Source organism: Vulpes lagopus, chromosome 16 (assembly GCF_018345385.1).
Source record: "Vulpes lagopus strain Blue_001 chromosome 16, ASM1834538v1, whole genome shotgun sequence".
Taxonomy (NCBI): domain Eukaryota; kingdom Metazoa; phylum Chordata; class Mammalia; order Carnivora; family Canidae; genus Vulpes; species Vulpes lagopus.
The window spans coordinates 11,331,455-11,356,326 of record NC_054839.1 but is presented as its reverse complement, the minus strand read 5'-3'; the positions used below and the strand labels follow the sequence as shown (position 1 = coordinate 11,356,326).

Sequence of the window (24,872 nt, the reverse complement as noted above, 5' to 3'; positions counted from 1 at the left end):
TGATTTGTACACCAAATTAGGAGTAGGAGATTTCTCAAGAAATAATTCACTTTCATTAAAAAAAAAAAAAAACTTTTTGTCTCTGTCATTAATGAAATCTTAATTTAAGACACCATAGATGAAAAACTATATAAAATTATATATTTTATGACAATTGCATCATTAAGGTGTCATTTATTTTATTGGTTTTATGTTATCAGGTTATGTTATCATGTATGGGGACAGGTTTTGCCTGAAGCAGAAAGCTTATATATTATGTCTTGTATGGGACAACATTATGCTGTCAGTTGGTAAAAAGAAATAGTTCCTTTAGACTTGCCATCCATAACAAAATGAGAAAGTGCTGAATCTCCTAGACTCTTTTTCATGTTCTTATCATCCGTATCCAAATTGCCAACAATTCTTTCTGACTCTGTCTCTAAAGCCAACTGTCAGCCTGAGTCCTGGTCACAGCTGGCTCTCCCTTGGAACACTGCAGAAGCTTCCTACTCAGTCTCCCTATGTCCACCTTTGCCCTTCTACAATTCGTACCTTGCAGAGTAGCCAAAGAGATTGTCATAAACCTGACCGTATAACTTCCCAACTTATTCCGTCTGTCAGTAATGTCCTTCCCTTACTGTTATTCAGGGGGCTGGCTCCAGCTCATGCAGGCCTCACCTTCAGTATCCATTTTCTTAGAGAAGCCTTCAAGGAAAAGTAACCCTAAACACCTTCAATCACGTCCTTCTGTTGTCTCCATTTGGAACTCCTCAGCATTTCACCTGTTGTGTGTGTATTAATACATGTATGTGTTCTGGATGTATATGCGTATTTAGGTGCCTGTGTCCTCACACATCTTTTTTCCACTAGATGATGGTAGGTGCCTTGAGAGCAAAGAACTTTCTGAATTGTTTATCTTTGTTTCCCCCAGAGCCAGATCAGTGCTTATTAGCACATAGTGTTATACTGAGTGTATATGTTTGATTTGATGAACAAAAATGTGATGGAGAGTTAGAAGGAAAGACGATTGATGCTTTATGGTGAAAAGTAAGACCTGCTGTTTGCTGGGGGGACAGGAGACCAGACCTGTCCTTGAGGTTTGAGGACAGAAACGTAGGAATGGTGAATGCTTTGGTAACCTGAGTTTCTGTATTTTCCTAAATATCTAATTTTTTTCTCATGTAGTATTTAGTTAGTTTCTTTTTGGAAGCATTAGTTGGAAGGTAAATAGAAAACGGAGAGTCCATGCCTGTTGGAGTTGGAGTGTTAGTAGGAGCATCACATGAATCTCTGGTCTGGGTTATGAGATCAGGTAGTGGGAGTAGGCAACCAGTGAGAGGATAAGAAGCATGAAGAACTCGCCAATAGGGCGTGCGGTATCTTTTTTAAAGCAATCTTTTCGTGCCAAGAGATTTTCTCCTTTTAAAAAACTTGGAGAATTTTGTTTTGTTTGTTTTAAGAAGATTGGCCTGTTTAAAACCTATGGCAACTGAAGAATAGAAAATTAAAGGACTGCATCATAGACAAAAGCTGAACCCAGGAGTAAGTACTCCAATGGATAATAAATTGGGACAGAACATTAATGGAAATTTTGTGTCTAGACTAGGTAAAGTAAAGGAGTGGTGATAGTCATCAAATTGATTATTTTGGATTTTTCCAGGAATGTCAACTTTTGGCTCTTTTTAACCTTTTTCTTCCAGTTCCTGGCACCCCAAGATTTATCCTAATCAGAGTTGCAGAGACACAATAAGAAAGTAGGGGTGAAGGACTGGGCTTTTTGATATTATTTAACATCATCTTTGTGGAATATTCTTCCCCTCTTCAAATGGCTAGGTCTAGTTTCTACATGGCATGGTGACAACTTAAAGATATGTTCTATCTGAGATTTAATGACTAACTTGGCATAGCAAGTTGAGTAGAAAATCTTAGCTTTATATTATTTTCAATTATAGTTCAGAAATTAGATTGAGTTTGTGACTATAATGTCACTAGCTTATGGCCGTTTCTTCCTCTCTCCCAATTGTGTTATATTGGGTTTGTTTTGTCAAGGAATCTTGTCTTTCTGGGTAATATGTATTGACAGATCTAATGCTGCATTACTTCCTTTTGGGGAGACATTTTATAATTGCTTTAGTACATACTGCCCTGTTGCCTAACAATATCCCACCTTGGCTAAACATAAAATCTCTCATTGACAAATTACTTTTTGTGTTTTGTCTCTCCATCTAGTTTCTTGTGATCAAGGACAATTTCCCAGTCTTATTTTGAACCTCACAAATCACTGTGTAGTCTAGGGTCTATAGTAAATAACTAAGATGAGATAATACTGGAATCAGAATAACTGCAAATTTCCTAATCCTCAAAGGGAACTGAAAACCAGGATAAGGGATGTAGGTATCTTACCTCCTGTGGTTTCCTGTTTCCTGTTTATATGGATAAATAGTTTTGGGTGGTAAGATGATAGGAACCCCCTCCCCCATGGATCCATTTGTTTAAATTTTTGTAAAAATGTTTTCTTAGGCATGCCATGTTTAATGACATGTTTTCTAATTTTTAGATATTATTTCTTCACTGCTCCAAAACAGGCTACAATCTGATTCCTTTATGTGACAATTATTGTGAGGCTATAGCACTGAAGGAGACAAATACTCTTCATTCTCATGTAGGATCTTTGGCATACAAAAGTGAGAAGCGTACATTCTTCCTAATTTATATTTTCATTTCTGTTTTTCTTCTACCATCTCACAGATACACTCTAGCTGGATTATTTCAGTCATTTTTTTAAACTAATCCATGCTATTCCTGCCTAAAATGTTGAAATCCTTCTCATCCTTCATAGCCTCATGTAGATGGCTCTTGCTGTAATATGCTTTCCTTAATCCCTTTTCTGTTACCTTCCTATGATACTTTTCTCCTTGCAGTTTCCAGTGATAGAATTATTTGGGTGCTTTTCCCTTTTTCTCCCAAGATTCTAAGGCTCCCAGTGAGAAAAAGTATGTTAATCTTTCTTCTCACTACACTTAGCATTGCTTTTATTTTTTTTAAATATTTTTTTTTAATTTTTATTTATTTTTGATAGTCACAGAGAGAGAGAGAGAGAGGCAGAGACACAGGCAGAGGGAGAAGCAGGCTCCATGCACCGGGAGCCCGATGTGGGATTCGATCCCGGGTCTCCAGGATCGCGCCCTGGGCCAAAGGCAGGCGCCAAACCGCTGCGCCACCCAGGGATCCCTAGCATTGCTTTTAAAACGCTGTCCCACATAAATATAATCAACATCAGAACTTTAAAAATTGAATTAATTAGCAAACAGAAAGCAAATGGTATTTTAACTAAGTTGAAGTTAAGAGTGATATTTTGTGGTTTAGAGGTTGAAGATCTATGACATTTGGCCCTCTCTTCCTTTTCCTCTAAGGTCCTATGGTTAGAATGTAGTGCTGTTAGAGCATCACAGGCCTGGAAGAGTCTTTAAAGCACTCACTTCAGAAAAGATCATAAACAAGTGTCTCAGGCATGGGTGTATCCACCTTGTTTGCAGAAAACCTCTAAGCAAGGAGATTTTTACAGCATTTCTTGGTAAATTGGTGGAGGTGACTTAAGTTGTCAAAATTTTTACTTTATAATAATCTAAATACTTATCAACTAACAATTTTATGATTTAATTTTCTCTTATAAAACTTTAGCTGGAGATATTATTTGTTCTGGCCTTACTTTGTGTTTTAATCTTACTTGCTATCATACACATTCCCTGTTGGATGAGTGGAAATAGTGGCGTTAGCCTCTTCATGGATAATAGCGAGTCCTGGAGCTTCTGTTTCCTCCCATAATACAATAACTGTGTGGCTTGATTCCCTCCCTCCTCCCCCTCCATATCATTGTGTCAGTTCTTGATAATAAAAGCTGTAGGGGTTCCCTGTGACTTTTCAGATGAAAATACCTCAAATGCCTGTGAATCATTACTTTTAGAAAAAGGAGTTTAGTTTGTTATGCACGCAAAAGGACACTTTTGGGGAATGTTATATGTGTTTATTTCCTTAATATTATATAAAAGTTGCTTCTTATCTTTGGTTAGTTAATACTATATCTACGTCCATTTTTGGAATCCATGGTCAAATAACTTATTTATGTTTCCTTAGTTTTTTATTTCATTAATGGAGAAAATGTTATATTTATTGATACAAATAGTCTTTTTCTTTTAAAATGATCATACACTCATTTTTAAAATATATATGAGATTACCACGCTGGTGTTATTTTCCTGACTCTAAAGAAAGGAACTTTTAAATAAATTAGTTATTGTCTTCTGTGTTATTGAACATGTGGTCAGTTGTCATGTTCATGCATCCAGATGATCAAAGTCTGAACTTCTGTCTAATTCTTCCCTGCTGTTAGGCTACCCTGTCATGATCAAGGCCTCAGCAGGTGGTGGTGGGAAAGGCATGCGAATCGCCTGGGATGATGAAGAGACCAGGTGAGGTGCTGTCCAAAATATACTTTTGATGAAAATTGCAGTTACTGGAGTTTTATTAAACTGTCAAGTAAACAGATACCAAAAGTGTAATGGAATAATTATAATAAGCATCTCATTTTTACTCTTTTAGATGGGAAAAAATGGAAATTATGCAGAAAACTTCATTGTTTATATTTTGATGATGGTTATTCTCTTATAGAAAGGTTTTTTTACTTTCTTAAGCATAAGAAAGAGTTGTCGTTTTGTTTTTACAGTGTATTTTTTTAAAAGATTTTATTTATTTATTCATGAGAGATACACAGAGAGAGAGAGGCAGAGACATAAGCAGAGGGAGAATCAGGCTCTATGCAGGGAGCCCAATGTGGGACTTGATCCCAGGACCCTGGGATCATGATGTGAGCCAAAGGCAGACACTCAACCACTGAGCCACCCAGGTGCCCCCAAAAGGGCCTATTTCTTTCACTAGCCTCTAACTGGGATTTAGTGTTTTCTCCAAATAGGCAACAACCTACAGTAGTGGTATTATCTTTGGAAATCACATATCTTTGGAAACTACCACTTTGGAAATCACATATCTTCAACAACTATAGTGTGATAATATATCTCTAAGTAGCAGTGATTATTAGATTTGTTGTTGGAGCTTATTATGAGTAAAGAACCCCACATGTTATATCCCAAATTTGTTCTTAGAAAATATTCTGTATTTTTTTTTTTTCTTTAAAGATTTTATTTATTCATGAGAGAGAGAGAGAGAGAGGCAGGCAGAGACAGAGGCAGAAGGAGAAGCAGGCTCCATGCAGGGAGCCTGACGTGGGACTTGATCCCAGCTCTCCAGGATCGGGCCCTGGGCTGAAGGTGGCGCTAAACTGCTGAGCCACCTGGGCTGCTCCACGAATCCTGTATTTCAACGTAATTTGTTTCCTGTACAGTCCTATGCATTTTCTTCTCTCTCTCTCTCTCTCTTTGCACTTAAAGCCTTATTTTGCAAAAAAGATTCGTGTACTGTAGAATTGGGAAAAGAGATCTACAGCATAAACACATTGAATGGGAGATAGCCCTGTTACCATCTTTGGGAAGGACAGTCCGCTATAGCCTTTGGGAAGGAAAGAATGATGTAACAAAGATATTAAACACAACCTCATGGTTTTGTGAGAGATACATGTTTTAGAAACTTTAACTTTTTTCTCATGAGGTGGCCCCCTTTGTATGGCACTTACATAGCAATTTCCTTGAAAGCCTTAGCACTTATTAGCAACATATTCTCTTATGGTGAAGATTACTCTTCACTTTGTGGCATTGCGATTTCCTGTGTGCTGTTAACACAATGGATTTTAATGTAGTGTTCTGTATTTTCAGAAATCGCTATAACCATACAGAGAGTGGAGATCTTTTTCGGGTGTAAATAACTCTTTAAATGCATATTGATTCAAAATATGCTAATAAAACTAATAAAAAGACATACACAAATAATTTGCTATCTAAAATATTCTCAACTTGATCAAAGTATGATACTATTTGATTTAATGATACATGCTCCTCATTTAAAATAATTGCTCTGTATCCCCTGTTAATTTGGAAAAATCTAAACTACAGAAAAATTGAGAGAACAGTCCAGAACATGCTCAGTAGTTTTCTTTTAGAGTCACCAGTTGTTAATATGCCAAATTGCATGTGCTCCCTCTTTTTTTCCCTTCTTGAGGGGGAATTTTTTTTCTTTTTTAAAAATGCACGTAAGTTTTAGCCTTCTTTGGAAGGCTTAGCAACCATTAATTGCCTTATTATTTTATTCTGGGGAATGTCTCCCTTTTGTAACATCTTTCCTAAGTGTTTCAGGGAAGTAGCATCTATGGCTTATCTTAGAATCTTTAGAACATCTGAAAGTTTTTTTTTTTAAATGGTGTTTGTTGTTATTGTATATTAAATTAGGGTGAGGATTGTGAAGGTTGTTAAAAGTAGATTCATAGCTTCATATTAACTTCTGGCTTTCTTTTCCCCATTCACATTTCAATGAAATATGGCACAATGGAAAATTGACCACATCTGCATTTTGGAATACCCCTGTTAGACTTTAGGTGATGTGAGGCAGTTGTGGCTTTATTTTTGTATTCCCATCACCTAAACATGCAGCAGACACATGAGTTCATGATGAGTAAATATTTGTTGAATGAATATGTAACTGAGTGTAACAAATGTTTTTAAAATAGTTTTCTGTGAGCTCCCAAATACTCTGGTGATGCTTTCAAATGTGATAATTTATTTGGGTGATTTTGATTTTTTTTCCCTCTAGCATGTTTGGGTTAAGTGCAAAATGAAAGTTCTTAGTCATTAGAATAGAGATAAATTGTAAAGTACTTTGTTTTTTCTTTGCAAATCCTCATACTCCATCTGATAAAAAGTTGGTCATATGGTACTGAAAACAATAATTCATTGTGTTTTAGTTTCTTTGAGGTTTGCAGTCTCCAGAGATCTAAAAACTCCATTCCTCTAAATCAAAGAAGTAATAGAGGACTAAGAAAACCTGATACCTTTTCCTTGAGAACTCTGAGAAACAGGAATTGTTGCAATATGTTTTGAATTTATCATCTGGTCATTGTTTACTTGATATGTTGTGTTTTTTAAGCACAAAAGCAAATGTATTCATTTCTAATGCCAGATGGAGTGTTTGCAAAATTAAAAGATTGGAAGAATTTTAATGTTGTATTTAAGTACTTATATTTAATCTGAAGATTAAGAAACTATTAGTGACATGTAAAAAGAATTAAACTTTATATTCTCAATATATCAGTGAGTGTAAAATAATATACTCAATTAGTTTTAGGTGAACAAATGTGTGTTTTTAATAGACCAAATGAGCCCATTTCATAGTGTATGAATTTAGTGAGCACATTTTAATTACAACAATTTAAATTATTATCTTTGGAGAGTAAAACATGTAAAGCAATAATCATATTGGTATTTTTATTTTCAAAAATTGTTTTCTCTTTTAATGATTAATTTAGAAAGAGTCCAAAGTCGGTAAAGTTGTAGTAATTTGTATGGGTGTGCGAAGGGCAGTTACATTTAAATATGTATACTTAAAATATCATTATATGTTCATAACATATGAAGAACATAAAATGTTCTTGAGAATCCTCCTCTTGTATGTTCTTTTTTTTTATTTTTTATTTTTTTTAATTATTTATTTATGATAGTCATACAGAGAGAGAGAGAGAGAGGCAGAGACACAGGCAGAGGGAGAAGCAGGCTCCATGCACCGGGAGCCTGACATGGGATTCGATCCCTGGTCTCCAGGATCGCGCCCTGGGCCAAAGGCAGGCGCCAAACCGCTGCGCCACCCAGGGATCCCTCCTCTTGTATGTTCATTCTCACTTGAGTATTTTGCTCCAGTTGTGACGTTGGCCAGATTGGCTCTTTGTATTTTTGTGTGCATATTCTGACTCTTAAGTCAAATGAATATGCATTTTTAATTTTTTTAATTAGTGGAATTAAGGTATTGAGGAAATGGAATTTTATATGTTTCGTGTGGTTTATTTTTTTTTTTTATTTTTTATTTTTTTAATTTTTTACTTATTTATGATAGTCACACAGAGAGAGAGAGAGGCAGAGACACAGGCGGAGGGAGAAGCAGGCTCCATGCACCGGGAGCCTGATGTGGGATTCGATCCCGGGTCTCCAGGATCGCGCCCTGGGCCAAAGGCAGGCGCCAAACCGCTGCGCCACCCAGGGATCCTTTCGTGTGGTTTATTAAAAATATCTAATTTCACAGTTGGTGAACTATGTAGTGGTATTCCTATTTGATTATAAATTGATTATAAATATATTTGATTATAAATATATTCCCCCAGAATTGGGGAAGTTACATCACTGATTCCAGGTGACAAAGCTGGTAAGTATAAGAGTTATGGGTCCACTAAGTCAATTTAGTTATTTGTGCATTAAGTGAATTTTTCTTTGCTTTGTTTATCAGTAAAGCAAAATAAGTATTTAATTGCTTTGTTATCTTTTATATTGTGGGCTGTATTTGTTTAGCTAGTTTGATTGTCCCCCCCCCCTTTTTTTTTTAAATAGGGATGGTTTTAGATTTTCGTCTCAAGAAGCTGCTTCTAGTTTTGGTGATGATAGGCTACTAATAGAAAAATTTATTGATAACCCTCGTCATATAGAAATCCAGGTTGGTACATTTTAAGATGTTTTCTAATTATTATGACTTTAATAAAACACCATTTATTCCTATTGGAAACCTCCTTTCTCGCATTTAGAATGATTGTGAATTGTTCTGATACACTTGAATAACTTCAAAATAGAGAATGTACATAAATTGATCCCTTCCTTTTGGAATTTGGTATACTTCGATCAAAGCACCAGCATGTTGGTCAACATAGGGAATGATATAAAAATCCTGCTGTAGAAAGAAGCTGTCCCAACCTATCTAACCAAACTAAATACATTGCACCTAAAGACTCATTCCTTCCCATTCTGAGACTGGGCCATAACAAGGCTTATTATTTTTTTTTAAGTGCTTAATCTGGACTCATTATTTCAATTCACCAAATGTCTGTGTGGCTCACTGAGACAGGCATTCTTCTAGGAGCTACTAGTATAGAGATGAATAAATAATTTCTTCTACTCAGGTTAAGATTTTAATCCAACTGCTAAAGCAATTTGCGAGGATATGGATTTCAGCAAGACAAAAGTTGATTTTCTGAAATAATACACAGAAGAAGACAACATCTCCTGAAGTTTCATTTCTATTAAGAATGTCTTCGTGCTATTTTACACGTTATGACTATGAATTGAATTAAAACTGATAAAATACAAATCAAATTTGAAATCATGCTTAAGTTTAAGTATTTTTTTCCTTATTTTGGTGTGAATAGAGAACCAGAAAACTAAAGAATAGTTCTTTGTTGCCCTTGCCTGCCCCTTCTGATTATGTGTAATACAAGTTCTAAATTCTGTCATTGTGGGGCTTTTTCAAGTTTAATTATTTTACATAGATATTTCTTATGGGTAGAAAATCTTCATCTAGATCCTCCAGTTTTCCAGAGTGGGAAGAAATGTGCAAATATATATAATCAGTGAGGGTTTTTTTTTTTTTTAAGATTTATTTATTTGACAGCAAGAGAGCACAAGCAGGGGGAGCAGCAGAGGGAGAGGAGGAAGCAGACTGCCTGCTGAGTAGGGGCCCTGAGATCATTGCCTGAGCTGAATGAAGGCAGATGCCCAATAGACTGAGCCACTTAAGGCTCTCCAATCAGAGTAGTCTTAAAACATTGAACGTAGTGTATTTCTTTCTAACGTCAGCAGGATTTTTTGTTGTCATTGGGTTTTTTGTTTTTAGACATTCTAAACTGAGATATCACATCTCTTCAGCAAAGTCCACAAATCTTGAGTGTCCAACTCAATAAAATTCTTATGTACACATGTGTAGCTGTATAGCAACCACCCAGATCTGTGTATAGCACATTTCTGTGCCATCAGATTTCTTCATACAACTTTCCATTCAGTCCCTCCACTTGGCCACCAAAATATCTACTGTTCTGACTTCTCACACCCCAGAATGTTTCTGTCTTCTTAAACTGCATATAAATGAAATACAGTATATACTTGGTTATGCCTGGCTTCTTTCACACAACATGTCTTTGAGATTCTTCCATGAAGCTGTGTGTTACTATTAACTCTAAAAAATTGCTCTGATACTTCATTGTTTGAATAACTTCCAATTTATCCATTTTCCTGTTGGTAGATCTTCAGGTTGTTTCTAGCTTTTTGATATATATATATATTTTTAAAGATTTTATTTATTTATTCATGAGAGACACAGAGAACGAGACAGAAGACATAGGCAGAGGGAGAAGCAGGCTCCCTGTGGGGAACCTGATGCGGGACTCAATTCCAGAACCTTGGGATCATGACCTGAGCCAAAGGCATGTGCTCAGTCACTGAGCCACCCAGGTGCCCCTCCAGCTTTTTGATATTATGAATAAATTGCCATGTCTTTTTATGGACATACACATTCTTTCAGATATACTGAGGAGAGAAATATTACTGGATTATATGATAATGTTATATTTAGGTCTAGTAAATAGCATAGTTGCTCTTTATATGTGTATATATATATATGTGTGTGTGTGTGTGTGTGTGTGTATTTTCTTTTATTATTAGTTTTTTAAGTAAGCCTCATACCCAACATGGGGTTGGAACTTGAGACCATGAGATATGCTCCACTGATTGAGCCAGCTAGGTGCCCCTGTCCTTTATATATTTTGGATATTAACCCCTTATTAAATATATCATTTGCAAAATCTCTTCCCATATTGCCTTTTTTCTTGTTGATGGTTTTCTTTGCTGTGCAGAAGCCTTTTATTTTGGTATAGTCCCAACAGTTTATTTTTGCTTTTGTTTCCCCTGCCTTAGGGGATATATCTAGAAAAATGTTGGTGTGGCTAATGTCAGAGAAATTATTGCCTGTCCTTTCTTCTAGAATTTTTATGGTTTTAGCTCTCCATTTAGGTCTTTAATTCATTTGAAGTTATTTTTTGTGTATGGTGTTAAAAAGTGGTCTAGTGTCATTCTTTCACATGTAACTGTCCAGTTTTTCCAGCACCATTAACTGAAGAGACCATCTTTTCCCCATTGTATATTCTTGCTTTCTTTGTTATAGATTACTTCACCATAAAATCATGGGTTTATTTCTGGTCACTCTATGTGTTCTGTTGATGTAAGTGTCTGTTTTTCTGCCAGCACCATACTATTTTGATGACTGTAGCTTTGTAGTATATCTTGAAATCTAGGATTGTGATACCTTGAGCTTTGTTGTTCTTAAAATTGCCTTGGCTATTTGCGATCTTTTGTGAGTCCATACAAATTTTAGGATTATTTGTTTTAGGTCTGTGAAGAATGCTGTTGGTAATTGGTAGGTATTGCATTAAATCTGTAAATGGCTTTGAGTTCTGTGGATATCTTAACAAAATTCTTTTCAATTCCATGAGCATGGAATAGCTTTATATTTGTGTCATCTTCAGTTTCTTTCATCAGTGTTTTATAGTTTCCTGAAAATAGATATTTTATCTCCTTGGTCAGTTTTGTTCCTAGGTGTTTTATTCTTTTTAGTGTACGTGGAATTGTTTTCTTAATTTCTCTTTCTTCTACTTCATTATTGTATGAAAATATGGCTGATTTCTGTATATTAATTTTATTGAATAAGTTTATTACTTCTAATAGTTTATTACTTCTGAATAAGTTTATTACTTCTAATAGTTTTTTTTGTTGGAGTCTTCAGAGTTTTCTATGTATAGTGCTATGTCATCTGCAAATAGTGACAATTTAACTTCTTCCTTACCAGTTTGGATGCCTTTTTTCTTGTCTGACTATTGTGGTTAGGACTTCCAGTACTTTGTTCAAGAAAGTGTTAGGAGTGGGCATCTTCATATTGTTACTGATTTTAGAAAAAAGCACTTAGTTTTTCACCATTGAGTATGATGTTAGCTGTGGGTTTATTGAGGTATATTCCCTCTAAACCTACTTTGTGAAGAGTTTTTATCATGAATGGATGTTGAATTTTGTCAAATGCTTTTTCTGTATCTACTGAGTTGATCATATGATTTTTTCCTTCATTTTGTTAATATGGTGTATCACATTGATTGTGAATATTGAACCATCCTTGCATCCCTGCAAGAGATAAATTCCACGTGATTGAGGTATATGATTTTTTTAATGTATTGTTGAATGTGGGGGCCGTCTTTAGATGAGCTACCACAACCCATCCTCCAGCCCCAGTGATCATGTCCTTCCATAAGTAGAATATAAACACCTTCCTTCCAAGACCAGAATTTCATCTTCATACTTGGTCCAGCTATGGATATGACTTACTGTAAATGGTCCTATAAAGACAGTTCTTCTGATGCAAAGACTTTTGTATTTGAAGACAGTGTGACACCTGCTCATCAAACTCACAGGGATCAGAAGAGGATATGACACTGCAATAAATAGCTCCATTCAACAAGGTTTTATTTATTTTTTTATTTTTTTTATTTTTTATTTTTTATTTTTTATTTTTTATTTTTTTTAAAGATTTTATTTATTTATTCATGATAGTCAGACAGAGAGAGAGAGAGAGAGAGAGGCAGAGACACAGGCAGAGGGAGAAGCAGGCTCCATGCACCGGGAGCCCGACGTGGGATTCTATCCCGGGTCTCCAGGATCGCGCCCTGGGCCAAAGGCAGGCGCCAAACCGCTGCGCCACCCAGGGATCCCTCAACAAGGTTAAAAGAAAAAAAAAAGCACACAGTATTCATTGGCTCTTAGTATTTGAAGACTATCAGTTGAAGCTGAGAAATCTCATAGGAGACTTTTTTTGCTGGAATTCTTGCGAGAGATGATGGCAGCTTAGGCCTGAGTGTTGGTAGTAGAGATGGTAAGATGTGATTGAATTCTGGATATTCTGTGAAGGTAGATCAGATTTCCTAAGAGATCAGATATGATATATAGGAAAAAAGGCATGAAAGATCGCTTTCAGTTTGGGGCCTGAGGAATTAGAAGACTAGGACTGTCTTTTACTGAGGTGAGAAAAACTGTGAGAGGTGCGTGTTTTGGGGAGGAGATCAGGGTGTGATGTTGGAGAAATCAAGGTTGTGATATCAAAGTATCAGTGTTGAGTAGATTGGATATTTAAGTCTGTAGCTTATGGGAGATATTTTGGCTGCCTTTCTAAGATCTTACAGGCAAAATTAATTTTCCTCTTCCTGTATTCCCTGTCATGTAGAACATATACATAGCACAGCTATTAGAAGACCATTGATTTTTTTTTTTTAATTTTTTTTTTTATTTATTTATGATAGTCACAGAGAGAGAGAGAGAGGCAGAGACACAGGCGGAGGGAGAAGCAGGCTCCATGCACCGGGAGCCTGATGTGGGATTCGATCCCGGGTCTCCAGGATCGCGCCCTGGGCCAAAGGCAGGCGCCAAACCGCTGCGCCACCCAGGGATCCCAAGACCATTGATTTTTATCTTGAGTTGTCTAACTTTTCAAATAGATCAAGAAGTACCTACTAACCAATAAGACCTACTAAGGTCTTATTCATTTGTTGGTCTTACTCATTTGTTGGTTCCAGCAACCAGGCGGATGTCTTTCACATTACTAATACTCAAAAAATGTGTGTCAAATTGTGTTAAGTAATTATATATTTACATCAACTTTTAGTTTATTTTCATTAGCCACAGCATATAATGTAGGTGATAATTTTAAACATAGGTAAAAGTATTTCCTAGTAACTTGAATAGGTAACACAGATGTTTGCTGTATCTGATCATCTGCACTTGGAAGTTTTAAAAATGATTTTCCTCAATTTGCATGTATATAATTATATGAGGTAATTTATGCACATAACAAAGGATATCTGATGAAAAATTAACATTTACTTTTGTTTCCAAGTTCCTTGGTTTCTGTCCCTGGGAGCAGGCTCCAAAACTCTTTTTTGAATATCCTGCTGTGGACTGTGAATTATATATGTGAATTACCTATTTTTTTAGACAGACTTTCGTATACTGTGTCCTTTCTTATGCTGAAACTGTACTGGTAGTGGCAGCATTCTGTGTGGTTTAAATCCTTTTTTTCTCACCCTGGACACTACTGGCATTTTTTGGGTTGGATCCAGGGCTTCAAAATGGCTTGCATTATGTGGACACTCTTGTTGTCATGAAGCTTTTTTCAGTAAGCAGTGTATCTGGGAGATTTTTCCACATTGAGTATCTGCTGATTGATAAAGGGCTATATTAAAGCTTTAAAAAAGAAAAACTCATGATGGGGTTATCTAGCTGGCTCAGTCAGTGTTGCATGCAACTCTTGACCTTGGGGTTGTGAATTCAAGTGCCACATTGGGTATAGAGATTACTTAAAAAATGAAATCTTAAGGACCCCCCCCCCCCCCAAATCCCAAAACTCCTAAGGGATTTAGGATTAACTTTCTTTCCAGGCACTCTTTATATTGTCTGGTATTCTAGTCTCTTCATTTATTAGTGTCACACTATCATTGTCAAATTATTTTTGTTGAGGAACACCTGAGTGGGTCATTTGATTAAGGGCTATTTATTAATATTTTTAAAAATTTGAGAGTGAGCAAGCATGAGCTGGGAGAGGGGTGAAGGGAGAAGGACAAGCAGATTCTCTGCTGAGTGGGGAGCTCGACTGGGAGCTACTCTTATCTCTGGACTCTGAGATCATGACCTTAGCCAAAGTCAGATGCTTAACTGAGCCACTCAGATGACCCCAAGCAGCTGACGCTTGATTTCCCCTCAGGTCATGCTCACAGGGTCCTGGGATTGAGCCCCAGGTCATGCTGTGTGCTCAGCAAGGAGTGGACCTGAGGATCCTCTATCACCGTCTCATTCTGGCTTTCCCCCCACTTGCTCTTTTTCTTTTTGTAAAGTAAATCTTTAAAAAAAATTATTTTTGTTGCATGCTTAGGAAATAACAAAACTTTTTTTTTTTTTTAAGATTTATTTATTTATTCAGGGATTCCTGGGTGGCGCAGCGGTTTGGCGCCTGCCTTTGGCCCAGGGCGCGATCCTGGAGACCCGGGATCGAATCCCACATCGGGCTCCCGGTGCATGGAGCCTGCTTCTCCCTCTGCCTGTGTCTCTGCCTCTCTCTCTCTCTCTCTCCTGTCTGTGTGACTATCATAAATAAATAAAAATTAAAAATAAATAAATAAATAAAAGATTTATTTATTCATGAGATACACAGAAAGACAGGCAGAGACACAGGCAGAGGGAGAAGCAGGCTTCATGCAGGAAGCCAGACGTGGGACTCGATCCCGGGTCTCTAGGATCACGCCTTGGGTTGAAAGTGGCACTAAACCGCTGAGCCACCCAGGCTGCCGAAAACTTTTTTTTTAAAGAGAGAAAGTTAGCTGTCAAAGGGAGGGTAGAGGGAGAGGGAGAATCTTTTTGTTGTTGTTATTAAGATTTTATTTATTTATTCATGAGAGACACAGAGAGAGGCAGAGACGTAGGCAGAGGGAGAAGCAGGCTCCTCTCAGTGAGCCCAATTCAGGACTTGATTTCCTGGACCCCAGGATTATGACCTAGCTGAAGGCAGATGCTCAACCTGGCTGGTACCTGGAGAGGGAGAATCTTAAGTAGGCTCCACAGCTGTTGTGAGCTCAGTCTTAGAACCCCAAGATCCTGACCCAAGCCAAAATCAAGTTATTTGCCTAATTGACTGAGCCCCCCTCTCCCTCAAGACTTTTTAAAAAGAACTATGCAGACTTTAGGGAAAAACAAATGTGATTGTATATGTGAATATAATATTTTACAGTTAGAAATATTTCTGAGAAGTCTTGGTTATTGTGGCTTTATTTCTTGGACACAAAATATTTTACTTCTTTGTCAACTAGAATGAAAAGAATTAGAATAAATTTAGTGTTAAAATATTTTTTAGTGTTAAATTTTTCTTAGGGTGTACTTCATGCAGCCACCTCTGAGACTAAAAAACTAAATTCCAACTATTGTCATTTCACTATTGCAGTATTTTCCTTTGCTTGTAATTGTTCTTATGGTTTAGATAGGTTTTATTACTAAAAATTAAGTTTGCATTTATATGTTAACTACTCATTTTATAGTTTATTCTATTGCTATAACCATGATCTTTATTGATTTTATATTTTCAGCAGCCATATAAAACATTGAGATGATACTATTTGATATTAATAATATATAAGGAGAAAAGTGACTTGCCCTGGAGAAATTGCATAGTACAGAGTTAAAATGAATGTCTACGCTTTTGGCTTCTAGAATAGCTTTTACTTCTGTGAACTTAATAATATATGCATTCAGTAATACGTATTTACTCTTAATCATAAAAATAGATTATTAATCTGTTCCTAAAAACAAACATTCTATGCAAAAATGCTAACCAATAGCATGTCTTAGGGTTTAGCTGATAAGATTTAGCTGTTAAGACATGTTAAATTTGAATTTCAGGTAGTATATTTTTGGAAGTGAAATTTGGGACCTATTATTATTAAGATTTTTTTGTTGTTTATTTGAGATTCAAATTCAGGGGTGCCAGGGTGGCTCCGTTGGTTAAGCGTCCCACTCTTGGTTTCAAATAAGGTCACGATTTCAGGGTCCTGAGATAGAGCCCTGAAGTCTGTGTGTTCAGTGGGGAATCTACTGGAGATTCTCTCCTCCTGCCCTGCTCCTCCACTCATGAGTGCACTCTCTCTCTTAAAATAAATAAATCTTTGAAATTCAAATTCATATCGGTGTCCTGTTATTTTATGTGGCAACTCTAGCTTATTTTTCAGTATTACAAATGAGAAAAATCATAATGTGTTACATTTAACCCCAGGCCTTTCATCAGTTTCTATAACAAAAATAAAGCTCAGTAAAGACATCCATATATAAGTAACAGACTAAATGTAAATAAAATAGCATTTCTTGATCAACAGACATTTAATTATGTTAAAAACAAACGTTTGTAATAACAGTGGTTTTTCTAAAGCACCACTCGTATCTAGAATGTGTATTTCCTTTATTGATACTCAGTGTCCTTCACAAAATTTGTACAATTGATGTGATATCTTATCCAGTGCATTGGAAATATAACAAGAGAATTTTTTCCTCAAGTTTTAAAAAACATTTTAGTGAGTTTCAGGGTTGTAAATAAAGTTTTCCTCTATTAACATCAACCAAAAGAGGGACATAATGGAGAGGTAGATGTGTTTATGAGGTATGAGTGGTAAAAACCAAGGAGTGTTGCATGATGACAATGTTAATGGGGCACATACTCTATAGGTATGACTATATAAGTTTTCAAGTGGTGTTGCTCTATCAGGTTTTAGGTGACAAGCATGGGAATGCTTTGTGGCTCAATGAAAGAGAGTGCTCAATTCAGCGAAGAAATCAGAAAGTGGTGGAGGAAGCACCAAGGTAAGAGTTTTTCTCAATGAATTTTCATAATAGACTGTTTTGTTTATTTAGTATATTTCTTTCCCATTTTATTGGCTAAAATTGCTTCAGTAGCAACTTGTTGGAATTGTCATGGTAGAATCTGTTAGTGTATATTTTTATAATTAAGAATTTGTCACTCAGTTTTCCTCAATATGTCAGTGTGTGACACGTGAGAGAATACTTGGGAAAATATAGGTGGGGTTTTGTTAGAGGAGAGAGTTGGCTGGATGGCCAAGTAGGACTTCCATGAGCTTCTAGGTAATAGAGACCCTGTTGGTGTTTCTGGTCATGTGGAATGCCTAGGGATACAGGCCTTCTAGGATCTTCTGTTGGTGAAGGTTTCATAAAGTTGATCCTGAAGTTTTTGAATTTATCCTACCATCAAAAGGCTTCTGGAACATGATTTTTAGAAATCCCTTGATCATCAGAACTATTTTGAGCACGAAAAGTGGTGCTTTAGATACAAATCATCTTTAGATATGTTTAGTTTAGCAATTTCATAGAACCTCATTTCTAATTTGCTAGGTTAGTATTTGTATATATTCTAATTGTCTCTGAGTCCTTAAAAATCCCTCAGTTGAGTGTATGTTGTCATTTTTAATAGCCAAGCAATAAGGAATATAACCAGTTGTAACTTTGTCCTAGCCAGTGTGCCTTGATATGTGTGTATGGTGTGTATAAAGAATACGGGTGAATATGAGTGAATTTTTGATTACAGGGTAATGGGAAAAGGCAAGTCCTACTTTAATTATTATTAGGTTTTAAGCATATGATATGGTGTGATGATTTTAAGACATTGTTCCCAAGTTTTTTCCACTTCTCTTGTTGACCAGAGGAGGTAGGGATCTTTGACCATCTCCTTGATTCTGTGCTCTGTGACTGCTTGAGAATAGACTGCATAGAAGTGATGGAGGCCTTAGGAAACTGCCAGATTCCATTTCCTGCTTGTTGGGACACTTAGCTTAAAAACCAGGCACCCTGCTGTGAAGAACTGCCCATTGCAGCCTACACAGGGTTATGGCCTTATCTCATGGGCCAGGACTGGGATGTAAGAGGGAAGGAAGAACAAAAGGCAAAAGAAATGATCTACCTGTATCTTAATGGAAAGGCCCCAGAACCTACTAGCCCTGATTGCTTGGTGGTGATCTGAAGTTAGGGACTTTGCTAGGGAAGTTGGAAACTGCCTTTTTAAAATTAAGTAACCAGGGATCCCTGGGTGGCGCAGCAGTTTGGCGCCTGCCTTTGGCCCAGGGCATGGTCCTGGAGACCTGGGATCGAATCCCACGTCGGGCTCCCAGTGCATGGAGCCTGCTTCTCCCTCTGCCTATGTCTGCCTCTCTCTCTGTGTGTGACTATCATAAATAAATAAAAAAAATTTTAAAATTAAGTAACCATATTGCTCTGCTAAGATTCTAGTTGTGTGGAAGAAGGGTACAGGGTTGCTGGTAGAATGATAATAGCCTTTATAATTTTGTGTTGTTCTCTTCTTATTGCTTCCAATATAATGAACCTTTCTTTTTTTTTTAAAAAAAAAAAAACCCACTCAGGTTTTACCTGGGATAAAAATCTTTCACAGACTAGGAACCTTGAATCATTATTTTTGTTTCATCTCGCTTTTTCTAGGAATGTAAGTTTTTCATGTGAACTCATCTGTTAATTGAGGGAAAAAGGAAAATTTAAAGCAATAGAAATGCCACCAACCAAAAAGAAACCCCAAAATGAGAACTGATCATTAATAGTGACTTGATAGGTGTTTGTCTGTTATTATTTGTGAAATATTAAATAAGAGAAATACATAGTTTTCAGTTTCTAGAGTATGAATTTACTGCTGTGTTTTGAGTGCAGTGGTAAGGTTGCTTATGGCTCTGAGTGTTAGTAGCAGAGTTTATGACAAAAGAAAGGACAAGACCAGGTACGACAAAAATAGTTTTATTCTGCTGTCTTTGAGATTCTCCAAATGTTATGATGTTAATTTGGGTGTTCTTTCTTTTTTGTATTAATTTTGTCAGCGAGTTATCATTGAAATGTAATTGATGCAGAAATGTTCATAATAGGCAAATAAGACTCATATTGCCTAAATTCAGTGATTAATCCTAAACACCAAAAGAAAGACATAAGGAGGTACACTTCCAGTCTTTGAAGTTTTCTTGTCTCCTACTCTTCCAGTCTAATCTGAAATCTGTTCAAGGTTCTAGATCTAACCAGCAATTTATAAGAAATATAAATATAATGCAGATATTAAAATGCACTGTGGGGCTGCATCCACTTGAACCCAGATTATTAGAAATGAGACGGGAAAATGAGCAGATTCTTGTTTGCCTTAGGAAAATGTGAAGAGAGCATTGCAAGTTAAAAGAACTGCAAAGATGTAAAAATGGAGTAAAAATGTAAATGGAGTGGCTGGGCCTTATTTGAATTCTGATTCAAAGATATTACCTGAAAAAAATAGGATTAATCAGGGAAATTTGAATACTAACTGGATATTAAATGCTATTAAGAAATTCTTGTTAATGTCTTAAGTGTGATTATGTTACAACTTTTATAGAAACAGATACGGAAGTCTCTATAGATGAAATGATACCTAATTTGGGATTTGATTTAAAATAAAATTTGTACAAAATGGGTAGGCCTGGTAGGAAAGTAGATATGCGGTATAGACGTTAAACAGATGGGATACATATTAATGATTGTTCCATATGGGGAGCAGGTGCATAGAAGTTCAATATCTTCTTCCATAATAAAATGTTATAAAAACCACCTAAATCTTGATACACAAATTTTAATCCACAAATAGGAAAGTAATCGATGTTCTATTTCTTGCATGAAGCAAAATATGTGAAAATACACAAATGATTTTATAATATTCTTTTTTTTAGGGCTTATTGAAAACATTTCAGCTTTATTTGCCTGCTGAAGGGTAGTTTTGGTATTGTGAAATAAAAATTTTGAGGATTTATTACATGTGTAGTCAATTGTTATTTGTGGTAGTTAGGTTTTACAGAGTCACTATGAACACTGAATTAGCAATTACTGAAGCATTGTCCCTAGGGAAGTTCAGAGTTAGGTTCTGTGAACTTCCAATTAGGACATTTTAATCAATATGTAACCTTGATGAAAATATCCTGACATAACCTTGTTTTATGTCTGTTTCTGTTGAAGGCTACCTTATTTAATACACGTTGTTGATTCATTAATATTGAACTCACAGTCCTGGCCAGCAGTGCTGTAACACTTGCCTGAAGGAAGCTCATCCAGCACACATGTGTTCTCTGTAAGGCACATCTCCCAGTTTTAGCTTAGGAAAGTTCTGAATATATTAAGTTTTACTGGTTGTAAACAACTACTAGTGCTAAAATTGATGGAAGTTGCACTGTAATGTGGGAAGTTCAAATGTCAGTTTTATAAAAATCTGAAGCTGACTTAAACATGTTAGCCTTACTAATGCAAAAAGCATATTTTCTAAACCTATAAAGCATATAATATAAAATCTTAAATTGATACACATGATCATATCTGAGTAAAGTTTAAGAAAAATTTTATATGGTGTATGCAGAATATTACTTTTGTTCAAAATGTTGATTACTCTTTCTGTATTTGTAGCATTTTTCTGGATTCTAAGACCCGAAGAGCAATGGGAGAACAAGCTGTAGCTCTTGCCAAAGCAGTAAAGTATTCCTCTGCTGGAACTGTAGAATTCCTTGTGGATTCTAAGAAGAATTTTTATTTCTTGGAAATGAATACAAGGCTGCAGGTAACTCTGCCCTTCCTTTCCCACTGCTTTTTGTTTTTATAAAAGTCAAAAGTCAACTTCATAAAATATTAAAGATTTCATTTTTATGCTTGTGCTAAGACATCTGTTGGGAATGACAGATTAGTATCAGGTTAATTTAATGGTCAGTGTCTAGCTCTTCTTCATTACTGTTAATGCTACATATTGGAAATCCAGCTTTTTTTTTTTTTTTTTTGAACTTCTCTTGATGACTTATATTAATTAGGGTTCATGTGCTGTTAAGAGAACTGCTGTTAGATATGATAAACAGAAAGGACATAAGTGCTTACAGATCTTTGGAAGGGATGGAGGAAGGAGGAGTACCTAGAGTAACTTTCAAGAATGACACTCAGAACTGTACCATTCAGCCTGGCTTCTAGAGGAACTGCCACCACAGCCGCTGTGACGGTATTTAGAAGTCACTGCCTATTCAGAGCTAAACTGTTGACGTTAGGGATATACTTCCTCTGTTCCTATCAAGGTCTTAGGAGGACTAGTGGCTTTCCTTCTTCCCTTTTTCTTTTTTAAGTTGTAAACTAAAATATACATACAGAAGAGTACATAAAATACATAGTTGAAAAATTATTATAGCAAAAATCCATGTAAGCATCAAGTGGGTCTACATGGGTAACAAAATGCCAGCATTTCTTACCAGCCCACCTCTCACTAGCTTCCTCTCCTTCTAGGTATTCCTCATCCCTCTTCTACAGCTGTTTACTGTTCTGTATTCTAAACACTTTATTTCATTTCTGTATAATTTTTCCTTTTAATTATGCACACCTAAGCAATATATAATTAATTGTACCTCTTTTTTAAACTTGAAATCAGTGAGATCATGTAATATGTAATTTTCCATACCTTGCTTCTTTATTCAACATTATGCTTATAAGATTATGCTGTGGGACTGGTTTTCGTTTATTATGGCAGAACTTATGGTATCTGGATGCATTTGAAATCAGTATCGTAAATATTTGTAGAGTTTGTATAAGTCTTACCTTAGTGTTGTTGTTCAAAACTTATGATACTTGTGTTTGAAATCACAAGTAATTTATGATTTTTTAGCCTGTAATTTATTGGTGTGACTATCTTTAGGAGTGACAGAATTTTGCCTTTTAGAGATTAATTTGATTTTGATTAAAAATATGCCTTTATAACAAAGTATATCTAATTAGATAATTAGCTAGGAAATCATGTTCTTTTATTAAAATGGAGAGACTTTACTATGCCATGATGGGAATACTAGTTTGTAATACAATTCTGAAGACAATTTAAAGTGACTACTTTAAATTTGTAGTTTATTCCAGACAAAAGAGCTATTAGATTGTTTAGTCAGGGTACTTAACAGAATTTACAGAATTAATAACCAGTGCTATCTTTAGTTCACTTTATTGCTATGTTCTTGTGTGTGTGTGTGTGTGTGTGTGTGTGTGTGTGTGTGTGTTTTATTTGTTTCTGGCTCATTTATCTCAACCCATAAGTTTTTCTGAGTTTGTCCCATTGTTGGTTTTGGTATTAGACCTCTGGAAGTTGGTATTTATATCAAATAATGCTATGCAGTTGCTCAAAATCATTATGTACTTAGGTTTACATTTTGTATCTTGGATGACTTGTCAGCAAGTTATATTCTGTTCTCTCAAAAAAAGATTATAAATTAACTTAAAATTAATTTCATGAAGAGTTTCATCTTACTACATCTGATAGTGCCTAATTTTTTTAAAAAAGTATTTATTTATTCATGAGAGTCAGAGAGAGAAAGAGAGAGAGAGAGAGGCAGAGACACAGGCAGAGGGAGAAGCAGGCTCCATGCAGGGAGCCTGATGTGGGACTCGATCCTGGAACTCCAGGATCACGCCTTGGCTGAAGGCAGGCGCTAAACCTCTGAGCCACCCAGGGATCCCCTGATGGTACCTAATTTTATGCTATTTATTATCACACTTGGATTCATATGTGTCTCTCAATGTTTTAATATTTCTTTACTGTGGATTTACTTCCAGTGACCATAATCCTATCGGTTACCAGATAAATTAATTTTGATTTTTCAAAAGCATCTGTGTGATGGAGGGATATTGGTGGTAGAGGCTGGGACTGAATGGGAGCATGAATAAAGAACTTTGTATTTTATTGTATTCAGAAAGTCAATCTTACATATTTTGGGGACTTCCTTCTGATATTTAAACAATTCAGATATTCTTTTAATAGATTTTCTTTTTCAAATTTCTTTACTAACCTAAAATTATAATACTTAAGGCACATTTGCCAAATCCTTCATCTTCTAAGATAAATGTTATCTCTAATTAGTGTTTCATTTTGAGTCTGGAGAGCTATAATTTTATGTGGGTTTTTTTTTTTTCCTTGAAATATCTTGATTGAACTGTTACTTTTTCCAGCTTCAGAAGTTAGATGCTTTTTTTCTGGTAACAGAAGTGTGAGTAGCCTCTTTACTTTGTTTGATTTTTTTTTTAAGGGCAAAATTTAAAATAAATACAGTTTCTCCTTAAAGAGATGTAATACTGAGAGATGCCTGAGTGACTCAGTGGTTGAGCATCTGCCTTTGGCTCATAGCGTGATCCCGGGATCCTGGGATCAAGTCCCATATCAGGCTCCCTGAAGGGAGCCTGCTTCTCCCTCTGCCTCTGTCTCTGCTTCTCTCTCTGTGTCTCTCATGAATAAATAAATAAAAATCTTTAAGGAAAAAAAGAAGAGATGTAACATTGAGAAAGTCTTACAGGTTTGGTGTCAGTCACCAAACTTATAGATTTAAAAACATAAATACTTGGTTGAACTGACTGGTTTTGTTCTCAGTCTGGTCAAAATTTCTGTATCAGAATTATGTATGCTATCCTTATATACATTTGTTTGATTGTGTTTACAGTTGTTAGTCTTCTGTTTCTTAATGGTAAAATTCAAGTGTTTCTGCCTTAAAAGTCCCTTTTCAGTATATCCTTCATCTTCCCTCAGAGTCGTCTTTCCTGCCAGTGCCATTCTCAATGTACTTGCTAGGAGACACTCCTTTCTTTCCCGAGTATGCCATTCAGTTTGACCTGTGTTTGTCTTTCCACATAACTCCTTTTGCTTGAAAATGGTCACTTCATTCTCTGCGGTAGAAGCTCACGTACGTGTCCACTCACACACACACATATCTGTGTGTGTGTATGTGTATGTATATATATATATATATAACCTGTTTCCTTCTTTTTGCTTATGAAAGGTGAGTAGAGAGTTGGAGAAATACTCTACCAAAAACCATAATTTTGTTAAAATGCTGTTTTAATTAACTAAATTATATATAATTTTGCTTGAATGATTTAGTTTCTTATCAAATGATAAGACTAAGAATTGGCAGTATTTGGTTAAAAAAAACACAAATGGTTCAAAAAGAGTATATGCATAAAAAAAGTAACACTGTATACTATGTTTTTATCACAACCATTTGATTTTCCTCTGGAGGCAGCCTTTGTTTTACTTAAAAAAGTGTGCCTTTGGTAATGTTCCATATCTAACTTAAAACATATTCTTCAAAAAAAAAAAAATATTCTTCATTTTTATGATTTTCAATATTCAGATATAGATGTAGTCATGTAATTTCCCCAGTTTCCTGATGGTAGTTTTCCTAGTATTTTGCTTTCACAAATATTGGTAATTATGAATGATCCATTGTATCATCATTTGGCACATGTGAAAGTAGAATTTCTGAGAAACAAG

General features: G+C 35.8%; 1 protein-coding gene across 1 annotated transcript in view; it reads left to right on the top strand.

Annotated features, from left to right (window-relative positions):
* Nucleotides 1-24,872, top strand: part of PCCA (propionyl-CoA carboxylase subunit alpha) — a 394,660-nt gene that overhangs the window by 142,817 nt on the left and 226,971 nt on the right. The window contains exons 9-12 of the mRNA XM_041731155.1: nt 4,369-4,447; nt 8,516-8,618; nt 17,286-17,380; nt 21,002-21,152. Of these exons, the coding sequence (XP_041587089.1) occupies nt 4,369-4,447; nt 8,516-8,618; nt 17,286-17,380; nt 21,002-21,152 (428 nt within the window). The remainder of the gene's footprint in view (nt 1-4,368; nt 4,448-8,515; nt 8,619-17,285; nt 17,381-21,001; nt 21,153-24,872) is intronic.